Source organism: Lynx rufus, unplaced genomic scaffold, assembly GCF_022079265.1.
Source record: "Lynx rufus isolate CCGP_SWC_20201006 ecotype Redwood Valley unplaced genomic scaffold, mLynRuf1.p SCAF_9, whole genome shotgun sequence".
Classification (NCBI taxonomy): Eukaryota; Metazoa; Chordata; class Mammalia; order Carnivora; family Felidae; genus Lynx; species Lynx rufus.
The window spans coordinates 40,856,329-40,871,796 of NW_025814897.1; the positions used below are offsets into that span (position 1 = coordinate 40,856,329).

The window sequence follows — 15,468 nt, forward strand, 5'->3', positions numbered from 1 at the left end:
CAAATGTTTGCCCAGATCTTTAGTTTGGGATGTAAATAGTCCATCGTCTATTAGATGTTTTCCAAGGTACTATTTAATGCTGAAATTTCATGCTTCTGTGGGATTTACTGCACTTTTGTGGAAAGTTGCTTACAGGGTACCATTTTGCTGTCAGTGAGAAAGTATTGTAAGGTAGAACATGCATCTAGAGTGGAAGAGAGGAAAGCAGATCACATGTGTGGGTAAGGTGTTCAGATGTCTAAGGTTCCATATTTAGGTTTTGTGATCAGGTTTCTGATATAATTTTCTAAACGACATGGGTGAATAGGCAGTAGTCTTTCTTCAAGTGCTTCAGAGATATTTTTGTAAAAATTGTCTTACATTGTATAATTTTTCCTTCCATAAGTGAATGCTATGAGGTAGAATATCACAACTCTAGCCACGGGAAGGACTTTTGCTCATATTTGTGTGTAGTCTGGTCAAGTGTATGAAAACATCTGTTAAATGATATTAGATCACATACAGGGTTTTTCTTTTAGCTAGTCTATAAGCAGAGGGAGGTAAGCAAATGCTTGTCTGTAAGCGGGCACCAAATCACCTTACAGAAGTATGAACAGGGGAGCTAGGGGCTGGGCTGTACCTATGCAGTCTTCCAGAAAAAGTGATGGGTAGTCCATTTCCTTAAGGTTACTAGAAAACAACCACAGACTGCTGTTTAATGTGATCTCACACAAGCACAAAAGAAATTAATAATAACACATGGAATATAGAAAAATGCCCACAAGAGGTGCACCTGAGTGGCTCAATTAGTTAAGCATGTGACTCTGTATTTTGGCTCAGGTCATGATCTCATGGTTCATGAGTTGAAGCCCCACATCAGGCGCTCTCTCTCTCCCTCTCTTTCTCTGCCCCTCCCCTGCTCTCTCTCTGAAAATAAATAAAAAAAGAAAAATGCCCATAATAAATTGGAAAATGCAAAAGAAAGGTTACAAATAATATGTATAATATTATTTCAATCTTTTTGACAAATTTTCTGCAGTATTGTCTTATATATCCATAAATGCAAAACATGTTCTAAAAGTTCACACCCCAAAGTGTAAAAAGTGATCATCACTGCATGGGGAAATTACGAGCGTTAAAATTTTCTTCTGGCTTGTATCTCTCTCTTCCTCTCTCCCTGCCTCTGTGGTTTACAGTGAACATGTGTTGTGTATTACATGCTTCTAGCACATCATAGTTACATGTTTCTAATCAATGTATAATTAGAAATACCTATATTTTAATAATTCTATTGCAGGCCCTATGTAACTTCTGAAAGAAGAGTTTTAAAAGAGACCCTAATTTTCTTCCTTTCGCTGAGCTGTACATACACGTGCTTTAAACCATTGGACACTGAGTTCATTCTTCCTTACATACTGATGTCCTTGTGATATGACAGGAACTTTCAAATAAGTTGCTCCTGGAAGCATCATTTTTGAAGATGGGTAAATGGTTTTGTGCATGTATCAAAGCACACATCATGGGTCTGTCACGGCCTCGCACAGAGAGATTTGTAATTCTTCATCCCAGCGTGGCACAAGCATGTCCTGGCTACTGCTGATAGAGACAGAACATCTCCTGTTGTAAAAACGCTACATAAAAACCCTATCATCTTCTCTAGCTGAAACCAAATGAGCGCATCTCTAATTCCCGCATTCCACAAGAGCATCTGCTGCAGCCCTGTCCCTCTGCTGGAAAGGCTGTCATGTTGCCCTAAATTTACCTGTAGACCTTCTGACCTCTCTTTCACCTAATGACAGATCTAAGGCCTTCGGATGGTAATGATGGAATATGTAAAGGTGAAACTTCCCCAAACTTATTCTCAAATGGCAAAGAGGCTGTTCCCCACACCGAGAAGAGAAAAACACAGTCATTTATTTGGTAAGCTAAGGGATACCAAAAGTTTTTCTCACCGCATTCAATTGAAAAACAGGACAAGAACAAATTAAGACCCTGTCTATGTGGAGAAAGAGGACATTCTGCTTTTTCAGAACACAGGGCTCGATTGGTCAGAAGGCCCTTGCTCCGTGGGTCCTCGCTGCCTACTTCAGAATGTCTTCATAAAGCTTCTAAAGAGGGCTATTAATGAGAACTCGTACATTTTTAAAAATACTGAACTTTTAAAATTTTATTGGAAAGTAGTATCCTAGAAGTAGGGTGTACCTCAATCACATCACGGCAAAGTATACATTAACACGGAGCTTAGCCCCACGTCCAATTTTAAGATTTATCAGCGTCTTTAAAAGTGTCCAGTGGCATGCCAGGAATTATAACAGGGTGCCTTATGAAAAATCTATGATCTTCCTTCTGAATTATATATTTACGACCTACTGAGGATGATAGATTTCAGGGAGGTAAATGTGATTTAGGAACTGCTTTTAGGCTCCAAGCACACGGGGGTTGGCAAGTGGCCCTGGGGCGAGGCCCTTCCCCTTTCCGCATGTCAGCTACCTCCACAGGAGGCCTGCAAACCTCTCACCGAGGAACACTCCGGGCAGTACCGATCACTGGATCACCGTAACCTGGCAGGCGTGGATTATCCGGGTTGGGGGTACCTATAGCCTGAAACTGAAGGTTCAACCACCATGCAGACACAGAGTGCCTGTGATGTCCCGGGTATTGTTCTAGGTGATGGGACTACAAAGAGCATTCTCCTCAGCTCTGGCCCTCCAGCCTACCATGGACCTTCGTCAAAGGTAGGGCCAGGCAGGTAGATGATGCGGAATCTCTGGGGAGCTCATCCTGCAGCCTGCTAAGAGAGATGAGGACGGCCTGCAGAAGGGACACAGCTTGAAATGCCTAAGGGCAATAAATCTGGAATTACGGTATCTGTCACCGGGTATTCTCCTGACTACTCTTGACCGGTTTACGATTTCCTCACAGCTGACGTGTTGACATCTGAATAAAGCAGAAAAAAAATCTCAATGTGTGTTTCAACATTAAACACACACTTACTCTCTTAACAACTAAACACAATTTAAAGTCTTAAAAGGATTATAATTCCACAGAAAGCATGGGAGTTAGTGGGAAGACCGGGTGGGCCTAGAGACAGCTAACCAGAGAAATTAGCTATCTGTCCCAAGATAATCTCAAGAATAACTACTTTATGGAGTCCCTGGATTCCAGGAACGCTAGAGCTCTCAGCTTGGGTGCCTTCATTTCCTCTCAGATTCTGACTCAGAAAGCCAGGGAGACTCTCCTTCCTGGAGACGAGAGGCCCAGTGACCTTCTTCACAGCTGGGCCAGACCCACGGTTGACTGCTCATACAGCCTATTTTAGGAGAATGAGCTGTTCCAACTTACTTGGTCCTGATCCAGTTAAATGGATACTGACACACAGAAGGCTCCGAAACTTTGGGCTCCTCTTCAGAAAAGGAAGGAAGGAGTTAATACTCTTTTACGTGCATACCATGCACCAGGAACTATGCTAGGTACATTTACAGATGCTGTCTCGTTAAAGAACCTTAAGTATATTCAACAACCATGAGAAAATTCAAGATACAAGGCCTCACATAGTGTAGCACGTGTTCGGGATTCTGCCACAAGAAGACTGTTTCAGGAATCACCAGGAAAAATTTTAAGCTTCTAATCATAAGAGCTACTGTACGTTAAACACTTAACAAGTGCAGTATACATGCAACATGCCAATCCTCACAAAATCCTAGGAAGTTGTTGTTTATTATTTTTAAAGATTTTAAGTTTAGGGGTGCCTGGGTGGCTCAGTCGGTTGGACGTCCGACTTCGGCTCAGGTCATGATCTCATGATCTCACGATTTGTGGATCTGAGCCCCCCATCGGGCTCTGTATTGACAGCTCGGAGCCTGGAGCCTGCTTTGGATTCTGTATCTTCCTCTCTCTGGCCCTCCCCTGCTCGTGCTCTGTCTCTCTCTGCCTCTCAAAAATAAATAAAATTGTTAAAAACATTTTTTAACAATTTTATTTATTTTTGAGGGAGGGAGAGAGAGAGAGAGAGAGAGCGAGAGCGAGTGAGTGCATGACTCGGGGGAGGGGCAGAGAGAGAGGTAGAGAGACAATCCCAAGTAGGCCCTGCACTGTCAACACAGAGACGGACGTAGGTCTTGATTTCATGAACCATGAGATCACGAACTGAGCCAAAATCAAGAACTGGATGCTTAACCAAGTGAGTCACCCAGATGCCCCTGTTTTATTATTATTATTATTATTATTAGCATCATCATCATCACCGTCATCCCAATTTTACGGGTGAGGAAACTGAGGCTAGATAAAGAAAGGTGAGTGAGTGGTGAGGTCTGCCTTCAAATCCTATGCTTTAACTGTCTCTATCCACATTTGTAGTACAAAGGGCATTGTTTTATAAGAGATGTTTTATTTCTAAGTCAGGTTGAATAATTGTAAAATACATACAGTGCTACATCCCTGAAGATGAAATAACCAAATTTATTATAGGTTTTCTCACTTTCAAAGGAACTGATGGTATTTGCCCTAACACATCGACCTATTTTCCTTGGTTCTGACATCCAGGACTGTCCTGACTTATCTTCCTTACAGTGATCTGCATCCTGCTGACAGCCCTCTCCGCATTTTGCTAAAACAACGTTGCCACACAATAGATGACATTGGTAGCCCCTGGTTTGTCACAGAAGCAAGTCATTTGGAAGGTCCTGAAACCACAGCTCACTTGAACAAAGCTGTCTGCAGCAAGCAGGAAGCAAGCCAAAGTAGTTTTTCCGTTTTATTAATAGAGGCACTTGAGTTGGAATCTCATGTTCTGAACCTGCCGCCATTATATTTTTATTTTCCCGCAGACAGACTTAACGTGCCCAACTGGGTCATACACATCTGGCGTTAGGCACAAGCTTGGATGATTTCTGAAGGGCCCAAATGAAATCAGACTGGACAGATCATTCTGTAGCTCAGAGAGTGTGCTGCACAAAACAAACTAGGAAAGCAACACAAGGGAAAAAGAGCGAAAAGGAGCTTTGGAAGTACAGGGCAGAGGGTCAATTTATCATCACTGCACTAGGGGGAGAAGTCAGCCCGGGCTTCTGGGATGTGTGATTCACGTGGGGAGTCATCATGATTGTTTCGAGCCGTGCGAGGAAGGGATAAGGATCTGTGTGACACCAGATCTGCAGGGCTAGAGGTTCTCCGCCACCCCTCTTCCCTCACCTACCCCTCCCCTGCCCCCCCTCCTGCCCCCTCCCCTGCCAGGACCCAATCAGTGCTTGCCCAGGAAGGAAGCAGCAGCATAGCATCACACTCAGAAACCATTCACAAGGGAAAACAAAAGCAGAGCCCCAGCTCCCGGTGGCCTGTGGGTCCAGCACAACAAGCTGTGACCCGCCTGGAGCAGTTATCTGCCCGCCAGCACCACCAGTGAGCTGGGAGCAAAAAGCAGGCTCATTTCCATTTCCAGGTAGGACCACTGGATGGACAGACCTTCCCAGGTCCAGGGGAACAGGTTTCATTTACTGTTGATCGATCAATTAGTGTTCAGATTTGAGGAGAAACAAAACAAATCCAAGCTTTCAAAACCAGATAAATTAGAGGTGGCTATTTATAGAATCAAGGACTCATTCCAGACGAGTCTCCTAGCGTACAAAAGTGACTGCAGATTATTAACTTGGAGGCTAACCAGGGACACAGACAAACGAAGCTAAGAAGGAAAAAAACTGCCAGCGGCGGACGAAGCAGGCATGATGCCCTCGCGACTCTGTGTAATCCAAGGAGCCAAAGCAATGCTTCCCTTCCCCGGTTCGGATGAAGACAGGGTGGGAAGGTGGCCCTCCACTGAGATCCTAACCAAGTCCTCACATGCTGTCATTCCCAACCTCAACAGGGTCTCTTCAGACACAGCCCTGGGCTCATTTCTTGTATTTCTATGGGTTCAAAAGGGCACGTTGTGAAAAAAAAATGTGGAGCAAAGAGAGGATAAGACACAAACTGCATTCTACAATATATGTGAATTATTTACTCTATTGTGAGAGGATTACAAATTACGAGGCAGTAAGAAAAGAAATCCTCCCTTATATCAAATGTTGTAAACCAGGAGCTCATTGCCTTACACGGTATTAAATAAAATGGAGGTGTCAACTTTCGTATAGGGAGATTTGACATATAAATCTGATTTGGGGTTTTTCTTTGTTTTGTTTTGGGAAAAATCAGAACTTCTGATGAAACCGGACTTGCCTGCTTCCATTTTGTCACCCGCTGAGCCTCTTCAGAGGGGGCAGGTGAGACCTGCCACGTTTCCCCTCTCCACCCCCACCTGTATACATGCTGTGCCTCTCAATTACCAGTCGTGGGGCTAGCCCGCAATTTCCATGTTGAGCAAACCACCTCTGAGCACTAATATTTGCTTTGAAAAATGTGTGTGTGTCTCATTCAATATGTACTCTTTGGTCAGCTGGGAAAACACATTGATATATGCGCAATTCACACTTCCGGGAAGATCTCACGTAAGATCGTTCTTCAGGGCTGGTGCCGACCTGGACTGTCCCGCAGGAATTGGAATGGCAACCCTTGCTCCCACCTCAACTGCACGTGTTCCCGTACCAAGTACACGTGCACACGCACCACCACCATCACCATCGCCTTGACAGCCATCACGCCACCATCGCCACCGCCCCAGGACCACTACCCCCAGCACACTACCATCCATCACCATCGCTGCCGCCACCAGTACTCCTTATTTAACTGGAGTTGCAGTGCCAAAGGCCACCCCTGACTAGCCTGCTTACACCCTCTTGGGGCATTATTTGAAACATAAGAACGATGGTGGTTTAGCAAAATCGAAAGGGACACGTCTGTTCCTGAGCTAAGAGACAGGATTTCTGGGAAAGATGGGCCAGAAACCCTCACTGCAGACAGTCGAGTAAGCAGGCACTCAGAAAGGTAGGTACCTGAGGGCAGGGAAGCAGGTAGAAACCAATGTATGCCGTGAGGGAGCTCTCTGTGAGGAATTTTCACTTGGGGCTGCTTTGTGATCGTAGTTATGGAGTGTGGAACGTGGAGTGTGGAACGTGGAGATTTTTTCTTCCTATACTGGGTTTGTAGTTGCCCCAGTGCCTCGGTAAATCAAGTAGGCTTGTGAGGGGGCAGTATGAGGAGAAAGGGGCAGGAGTGGGCCAGTAACTGGAGTCTGCCTGCTGTAGTAGGGTGTTCAGGCAGCTGTAACAAATGACAACAAGCTGAACGGCTTACAAAACAGAAATTTATTTTCTCACCGTTCTGGAAGCTAGAGATCTGAGGTCAAGGTGCTGACAGGGCTGGTCTCTTATGAGGCCTCTCTCCTCAGCTTGTAGATGGCTATCTTCTCCCTGCGTCTTCACATGATTTCCCCTCTGAATGTGCCCGTGTCCAAATTTCCTCTCCTGATGAGGACACCAGTCATACTGGATCCTCCCCTAATGACCTCATTTTAAACTAATTTCCTGTTTAAAGACTCCAAATACAGTCACATTCTGAGGTGGCAGGGTTTGGGACTTCAATGTATGACTTTCAACATAGGCAATTCAGCCTGTAACCCTCGGTCTCTTTTTCTGCTGGAGTCCAAGCTGGTGTGCACAGTGCGGGCACAGCATCCTCTCAGGCGGACTTTGTCCTGGGGCTTGGGGCAGTGCCCCACAGGGACAGCCTCTGTCCAGAGCTCCGCAGGCACCGAGGAGCAGCTAAGGGAGGAGCCAATGGATACCTGAAGAGCAGAAGAGAAAACCTTCTCTTCTCATGCTCATAAAATGCTGATGCCTGAGGGTGGGCTGACCCGACACCTGGGTAAATCTGGTGTGAAACAAGAGTGGGAGGGATGCCTGGGTGGCACAGTCAGTTGAGCGACCGGCTCTTGGTTTCAACTCAGGTCATGGTCTCACAGTTCATGGGTTCGAGCCTCACATCGGGCTCTGCACTGGCAGCACGGAGCCTGCTTGGATTCTTTCTCTCTCTCTCTCTCTCTCTCTCTCTCTCTCTCTCTCCCCCCTCTCACGCCACTCCCCTCTCTGCCCTTCTCCCACTCACACCATCGCTGTCTCTCTCAAGATAAACAAATAAACTCTAAAAAATAAAACAAGAGTGGGAAAAGATGATTTGATTTGCCACGTTTCAATGTGCTGATGGATGTTTAGGACCACACTGTTCTACAAAGTGAGGAAGGCATGTACTGGACGCCACCATGAAGTGATTGTTTGATCTTGGGTCTCTCGTCCTTTGTCTCAGTTTCTGCATCTGTAGAATGCGGGAGAAGTGTCTGGATGATACGAATGGAAAACAGCCCCTTAATTCCAAGCCAGCAGCTCACGAATAATCGGCAGGTTAGACTCTAGTGACCTCGGTGTGAAAGGTGAAGAAAAAATGCTCAGGGGGCAAAACATGCGAGGTCCAGTAACAGAAGCTGTGCCTAGCCCAGTGCCGGGCCCAGAACAAGCATGGGATAAAGCTTGCCAGACAGGAGGAAACCAGTGACTTTTCATTACTTTTCGAAGTGGCTACGAGAAGAAATCAACCCTCCCTCCGAGGCCAGTGTGTCCTACACGTGCTGTGTCCGTGGTTGGACACACCACCTTTTTTGAAGGACCGCCCGGTACTTCCTGCAAAGTTTCATGAAGGAGGCAGAAAGAAGGACCTACTGAGTGAAACTTCCATTTCTCTCATTGGTAAATTACCCAACTGCGGACTGCTTAATGCGTTGAAACAGGCCTGCAATCCTTCACCACCAGAAATGGCCATCATCTCCAGAGCAGAAGCTTGCCAAAGGAAGAAACCTGTAAGGATGTGTAGTCACCGACAAAAAAATCAATCTGCGTCCTAAGGCAAGAGGAAATGTTACAAAAACTTAGCAAAGAACATGATTTTTTTTTTTCTCAGAAGATACAGCCACAAAAAGGGATGACAATTTCAAACAGGAAGAAAAAAATGGTCACGTGAGGTGTACCTCACAGAGGACAACGGATGAGTATGCTACAGGGACAGGTACTAAATAATTTACATTCCTATAGATCTAGTGTATCAGTCTGTAATGTGTTTTTTGTTATTAATACCGACTGCACTCTAAAATCTCACCGCCTTCTCTGGGCTACTTCAAGTTATATGCACACACACAATGTAATTTCCCATCCTGTGTCTTTATACTGGTGACTGGGCCTTGTCATCTTTTTTGATTTGCAAATAAAATACGCTCTCTGTTCTCTTTGGAAGACTTTTATCAGAACCATCCAGCCCTGAACAGAGAAGCATTTTAAGATCAAAAGGGAGGCAAATAATACTCTTTTAGCAAGCAAGATAAAGATTCACACATAATTAAGCCGGGACTATAGGATTATTTAAGTGGATATATCTTTTAAGAATAATTGAACTGTGAGAAGCTATTCAAAATACTGGGGCAAGGACTGAAAAAGAAAGGGAATTGACAAGGTGTTTGTTGAGGACTAGGCGAGAAGGGAGGGGATGGGAAAGAGGGAGGGACAGACAATGGTTCAGCAGTGTCTATGCGTGCCAGGCCCTCTGTGTAGTTCATCGGAAGAAGTAGGGATCATTGACCCCTGCTTTACAGATAAGGAAACGGGGGATCAAAGTTAACTTGGTAAGGCAGACGGGAAGACACAGCGTGCTCTATTGTTTCTGTCTCCAAGCCCGTGGACGTCATTGTGTGCTAAACTGCTGTCCATCACCTCATGTAGGGTGAAACAAAGGCCTCTTAGAGTAATCATCATTCATTCATAGGGCATTTATTGAGTGCTCCCTGTTTCCCAGGTGCTAGACCAGATAGTCTGAATACAGAGAGAAGTAAGTAAGGTACTTGGGACTGACAATTATGGACCAATTGCTTTCTGACAGTCAGCGTCCTGAGCCTTTCCACCCGACATTTATTAACTCTTCATACCAAGTAGAGTTAGGGACTAACACACACCTGTGTTAGGGACTATTATCCCCACTTTGCTCGTGAGGAGAAGGTGTCTAAGCCTTGTGAGCAGTCCCAAACTATAATCTCAGGCCTGCCTGAATTTAACATCTCTGCTCTCCCACACTGCATCTATTCACCATCTTGGTAAATCAAATGTCACGCCCACAAAGGGCTTAAACCTAGTAGGTCATATACATAAATGATTATAACGTAAGAGAAATTAGTGCATTTATTCCTTTTTGCAGCTGCCTTCTCTAATAATGAGGTAATCAGGGCTAAAGTCGTAACCACTAAGCTAAAACATTAATTCACCATTTAGTTTATGCAACCATTATCAACTTTCTGCACCTATTTGCTGGAATTAGCCTTCTATCTCTGTTACAATCATAAAAGGCTATGAAGGAATGTATATTCCTTTGAACAAGTGGGGTAAAAATTCCATATTTTATGGTCAGGAGAGAAGATCACTCCAATGTTTACACATAACAGACCTGAAATTAGGCAAGATCTAATGTGGAGAATTCACCAAAGAAGAGGAGGCTGCACTTGTGAATCTTTCTACCGTTCTTTGCTGGTCTTGTTTCTTCAGCAAATCCCTTGGATTCTGATCATGGCAACTGTCCTCTTATAGTCAGAGATGTAAGATGAATGCTTACAGACTCAAAAAACCCTTACAGCCTATAGATGGCCAAGCTAAAATCTTAAATCAATGTACAGGCAGAGTACCAGCAGTATCCAATTAAAGTCCCTTCTATCATGGGGAATGCAAACTAGAAACAAATCACTAATGTCCTCCTGGTTACCTTATTCAGAAGTGTACCTGCCAGGTTGGCCTCTAAATGGGTCCTTTTCAGGAAGAGTCAATTTTATTTTATTGGGAAGGAGAGATATGAAATAGAGCCAGAAGGTTAATATGAGTTTAAGAGGAGCATAGGGTTATCTTGGCAATTAAAGGCTCTCCAGGAGGTTAATTACCCACACCCAGCACTTACAATTCACACAATGGATCAGCAGTTACAAAAATCTGTGTACAGCAGAGAACTCGATTCTGCACTCTGAATGATGTTATTTTACTCAGTTTTTGGAGGACTGAGTTAAAGCAATATCTTTTCCATGATCCATTCAGAAAAAAGAAATGAATGTCACTGAAACCATCACAGCAAAGTAATATAAAAAATACTGTGACCAAGAATTGTACAATTTAGAAAGCGAGAGCAGGAGAGTGTCATGAGAGAGAGAGAGAGAGAGAGAGATAGAGAAAGAGAGAGAGAGACAGAGAGAGAGGAAGACAGATTATCTAGTGTTTGAAAACCTCAGCGGGAGGGGTGACTAAAAGAAAAAGCACAAATGATGATGATCCTGGGTGATGGGCAGAGCAATGGTGGGTGCTTGAGGGCAAGTTGAAATGGTTCAGCTGACCTACAGTTTTCAAATCTCTACCCTGAAACTTCAGACAAGCCAGTTTGCTGCTTTGAGCCACTGCCTTCACCCTGGTTGAAATAAATTTCTGGGCCCAAGATGGAACCACTGTTGTTCGAGGTGCCACATCAGCAAACTGAAATTTAGATAACTTGTGTGCCCCCTGTAAATGCTTTGCTTGACCAGAATCCAAGTATATCCAGCCACTCGATCTCCAAAAGCCAAGCCAATGCTGGGCTCTCTCCTTACTTCTTTGTTCTTTCTTATCCCAAACAAGGTTGGCCGTGTGGCCCCTGCCAGTCAGTTATTTTTAAATTTTCTCTTCCTTGTTCTTTTTTTTTTTTTTTTAACGTTTATTTATTTTTGAGACAGAGAGAGACAGAGCATGAACGGGGGAGGGGCAGAGAGAGAGGGAGACACAGAATTGGAAGCAGGCTCCAGGCTCTGAGCCATCAGCCCAGAGCCTGACGCGGGGCTCGAACTCACGGACTGTGAGATCATGACCTGAGCTAAAGTCGGACGCTTAACCGACTGAGCCACCCAGGCGCCCCTCTCTTCCTTGTTCTTTATCCTTCACTTTGTAAAAGCTTCCTGCCTTCCACCCCATTTTGCAGTTACCTGAGTGGAGATAGTCTGCTTTGAGAGGTGTCAAAGTTTGTTTCTACGTTTGTTTCCGTCTTCTCTAGTTATTTTTTAATAACCTTCATCCAAACACATCATCATCTCTCATGTGGATCCCTCCAGAAGCACCCCCAGAACCTCCCTGCTACTTGTGCCCTGCCCCAGCCCATCTCTGTTCAGCTGAGTAGCTATGCGGGCAAGCATATCTTATTACTCCCAGCTAATGTGTTTCCACTGTGCTCAGGAAAAGATGCATAATCCTTCCTACAGCCCTGTTTGCTTTCTGCAACTTCCATTTCCTATCACCTTTACCCACCTCCATCTTTAAACTCTTGATCACACCGGCCTAGGTGTTCATACTGGCCTTGAACAGAATCTTGGCTTCCTGTCACTAAATGTCACCTACTCAAGAGGCTCTCCTAACCAGACGTTGCCTCCCACTCCCACTTTCAGGCACTACCATGGGACCTTCCTTGAGTGGTCTCAGAAAGCTTGTATTTGGAGTTATAGCCTTTATTCATTTATTATGTGCCCCCTGTCCCTTCCTGTTTACTCTGTATCCCCAGCACATAGGGCAGACCCTGAGACCTGGGCCCAACCAAGTAGCTATGGTCTGGGGTTCCTTTCTGCACGTCAGCTGCCTTGGAGCTACTATCCTGGAGTGTAGAGATGAAACAGAATGTTCAGGAGGTTCAGGTGTCATGACATCATACGATAATAACTAAAACCACAATGGTTACAGCTCCACTTTACTGAGCACCTTCTTAGCACAGATACCAGATGGGATGCTATACGCCTATTTTCCCCAACGACCCTAAGAGGTTGCCAACTGCTATGCTGCACTGCCTCCCTAGGATGATTAATACCAGGTACTGAGAAATGATGTTCCAGATCCATCTGTGTTAATCTAAAGAACGAAAATGTTTGGTCAGTATTTACGTAGGTCTGTAAAGGATGCACAACTGTTAAGGATTCTTCTGGGAAGTAAATTCAGGTGCCTGGAGAGCACTTTTCCCTCCTGTCACACTCTGCACCACATCTTCCTGAAGACACCGCCTTTCCAGGGACAAGGCGGCAAGTGACCTCGGGCAGAGGCCCCAGCTAATGAGACGCCCTCCTTTTCCCTGCTGGGAGGTAATGGGTTCAACTGTCTGAGAACACAACCTCCCCAGGAGTCCTGGACTCTGTTGCAAAGAAAAGGAGCGCATAAATACAACATAAGGTGTTATTATTTTGGCAAATGTTCTCTAATTCTGGACCAGAAACGAACCGCAGCCCAGCGGTATGATTTTGAAAAAAGAATTATAATAATTATTTTTTGGCAGCCCGGAGTCTTTCATCTTTATGAGATGATGGCAATGTTTTAAAAGGATTATCACAGTGCTGACGATCATCATAATAATCCTTTATTATGTGTAATGCTTTAAGATAAAAGTACTTTGGCATAAAACATAAGGACTGATCCCACTAGCGATCCTTTGAGGTATACGGAACAGTAATTGTCACACTTCACAGTAGGGGAAACTGAGGTCCAGCGCAATTAAACGGTTTTTATCCATTCAAGCTAATCATGATCATGGCAAGGCAGTCCCAGCATCCACAGGCACCGATTCTTAGTCCAGTACTTGCTGAATAAATCATTGCTGGTTAACTGATTTAAAGGAAAACAACAGGAGAGAAAGGTGTGTGTGTGTGTGTGCCTGTGTGTGTAGGATCTGTGGACTCCAGTAAATGATTCTTAGGGACTAACAGATCATTTCAGAAGCACAGATTTGTGCTAAAACCTTAACAAACCCCTAACTTCCAAGCATTGTCATCCATTCTGTACCAGACCGTCACACCTAAAATCACAGTGCCACACACTACCCAGACTTCAAGCTTCCCAATAAAAATACTCGATACGTATAGAAAGAATGTTCCATGAAGCGCTTTCATATCTATTTTCTCATCTCTTGCCTTATGGCGTTTTTTTTTTTCCTCCAGAAATAATGCTCTTACAGTTTATATTGCTGCTGTTTCTGTCTTAATGAATTATAGGAGTACATTTTATGGTTTCAGAAACAGTAGTCTCGGGCAGTGAATCAACTAGCAGACTTCCCCTCCTCAACCCTCTCCCCAGAAAAGAAACGAGGAGCAAAGCAACTCGCGTCTTCACAAATGATGTACTTCACTCTGATCACAGCACTTTTGCTCTTTCTCTCTTCACATCCGAGGCCCCGGAGGCTCACGGGGCTTTGCTCCTGAACTTTCCTTTCTGATGGCTGACAAAGGGGCTGAAGTCAAGGCAGAGATGTTGGTGCATCTGCTTGTTTTCAGAGTTAGGAGAAGGCCAGTCTGCCACCCCTGCTTGGCACTCACGAGTGCATTCAGAGGGATGCACCCCAAATCTCCACATTCAAAACCAATCAGCCCAACAGAGACCTCTTCATTTTGGAATCCACTGTTCAAATGTATTAAAGTTCTAGTTTATGTTGAAGGTTAAAGAAGTTTAGTGAAAGTCAGTTTTAATGAATGCCAGTTCCCTCTACGCACTTACCTCCAGAAAATGTTCTGCCTGCTGTTCTCGATCCAATTTCCTTGAAGTTGTTGTAATCAGACCTGCGTAGAAATGAGAATATTTGACTTTTAAATATCTGGGGCAAGTAGCTTACTGAGCACGGGAAGCAAATTCAGTTAAAGGAAAAGCAAAAATGATGGGGAACAGTAACTCTCCAATCCCCAGTGACAATCGAGATGTTTCCAAATTATTCTTAAAACAAAATAAAATTCACAAAGAAAACCTGCAAAATCTGTTCTGGCTCTGCTTACCTCAGTGAGGTACTGTACTCACTCTGGGGATGTAAAAACTCACTAAAGAACCATTGTTTTCCTGATAATGAGGAATTTCAATGATTCATTTGCATATGACTGAAATTCTACAGTAAGAACCTCATTAAAGATTTCAGAGTTCTTGAACATTAATAGGTTGTTGATGCCGATTAGAATCAGTCTGTGAAACAGCACTTTCTTATTTAACGTTTTTATGCTTATATAATCTTTTGTTACACTTGACAAAGAAGGTTACTTCCGTAATAGCTCCTTGTACACATAGTTATTTCAAATTTAATAACTCTTATATATGGAAGACCTCACACCGTAATTTTATCATTGTGTTTTATGTGTTTAAATCTTTACACAAAATAAGATCCACATGGGAAATATCTCTGTATCTTTCCTTCGAATGGAGTTTCCCATAAATGAATCAGCCCTTTGAGTATAAAGACAAAGAAAAGGCAATGAGAAGACAGAATCTTCAAGGCTGCCCAGCTTATTGCATCAATTTGTCTTTTGCAGGTTTTATTATTATTATTGTCAAATGGCAATTAGGAGGTCAAATTTATATTCCATTTCTTGACTCTACACTGTCCCTGAAGACAAGAGACTATGGATTGGGCTGGCTTCATGACCTAAGCCAATGGACAGAAAAGAGCAGAGAAAATCACGTGAAAAGGTCACTCCCAACACTGGTGAGGTACGTGAAGTATGGAAAAGAC

General features: G+C 44.0%; 1 protein-coding gene across 3 annotated transcripts in view; it reads right to left on the bottom strand.

The window, feature by feature from the left end:
* FAT3 (FAT atypical cadherin 3) overlaps positions 1 to 15,468 on the bottom strand; it is a 517,579-nt gene that overhangs the window by 169,770 nt on the left and 332,341 nt on the right. For all 3 annotated transcript variants that reach the window (XM_047071611.1, XM_047071610.1, XM_047071609.1), the window contains exon 3: positions 14,472 to 14,533. In XM_047071611.1, coding sequence (XP_046927567.1) covers positions 14,472 to 14,533 — 62 coding nt within the window. The remainder of the gene's footprint in view (positions 1 to 14,471; positions 14,534 to 15,468) is intronic.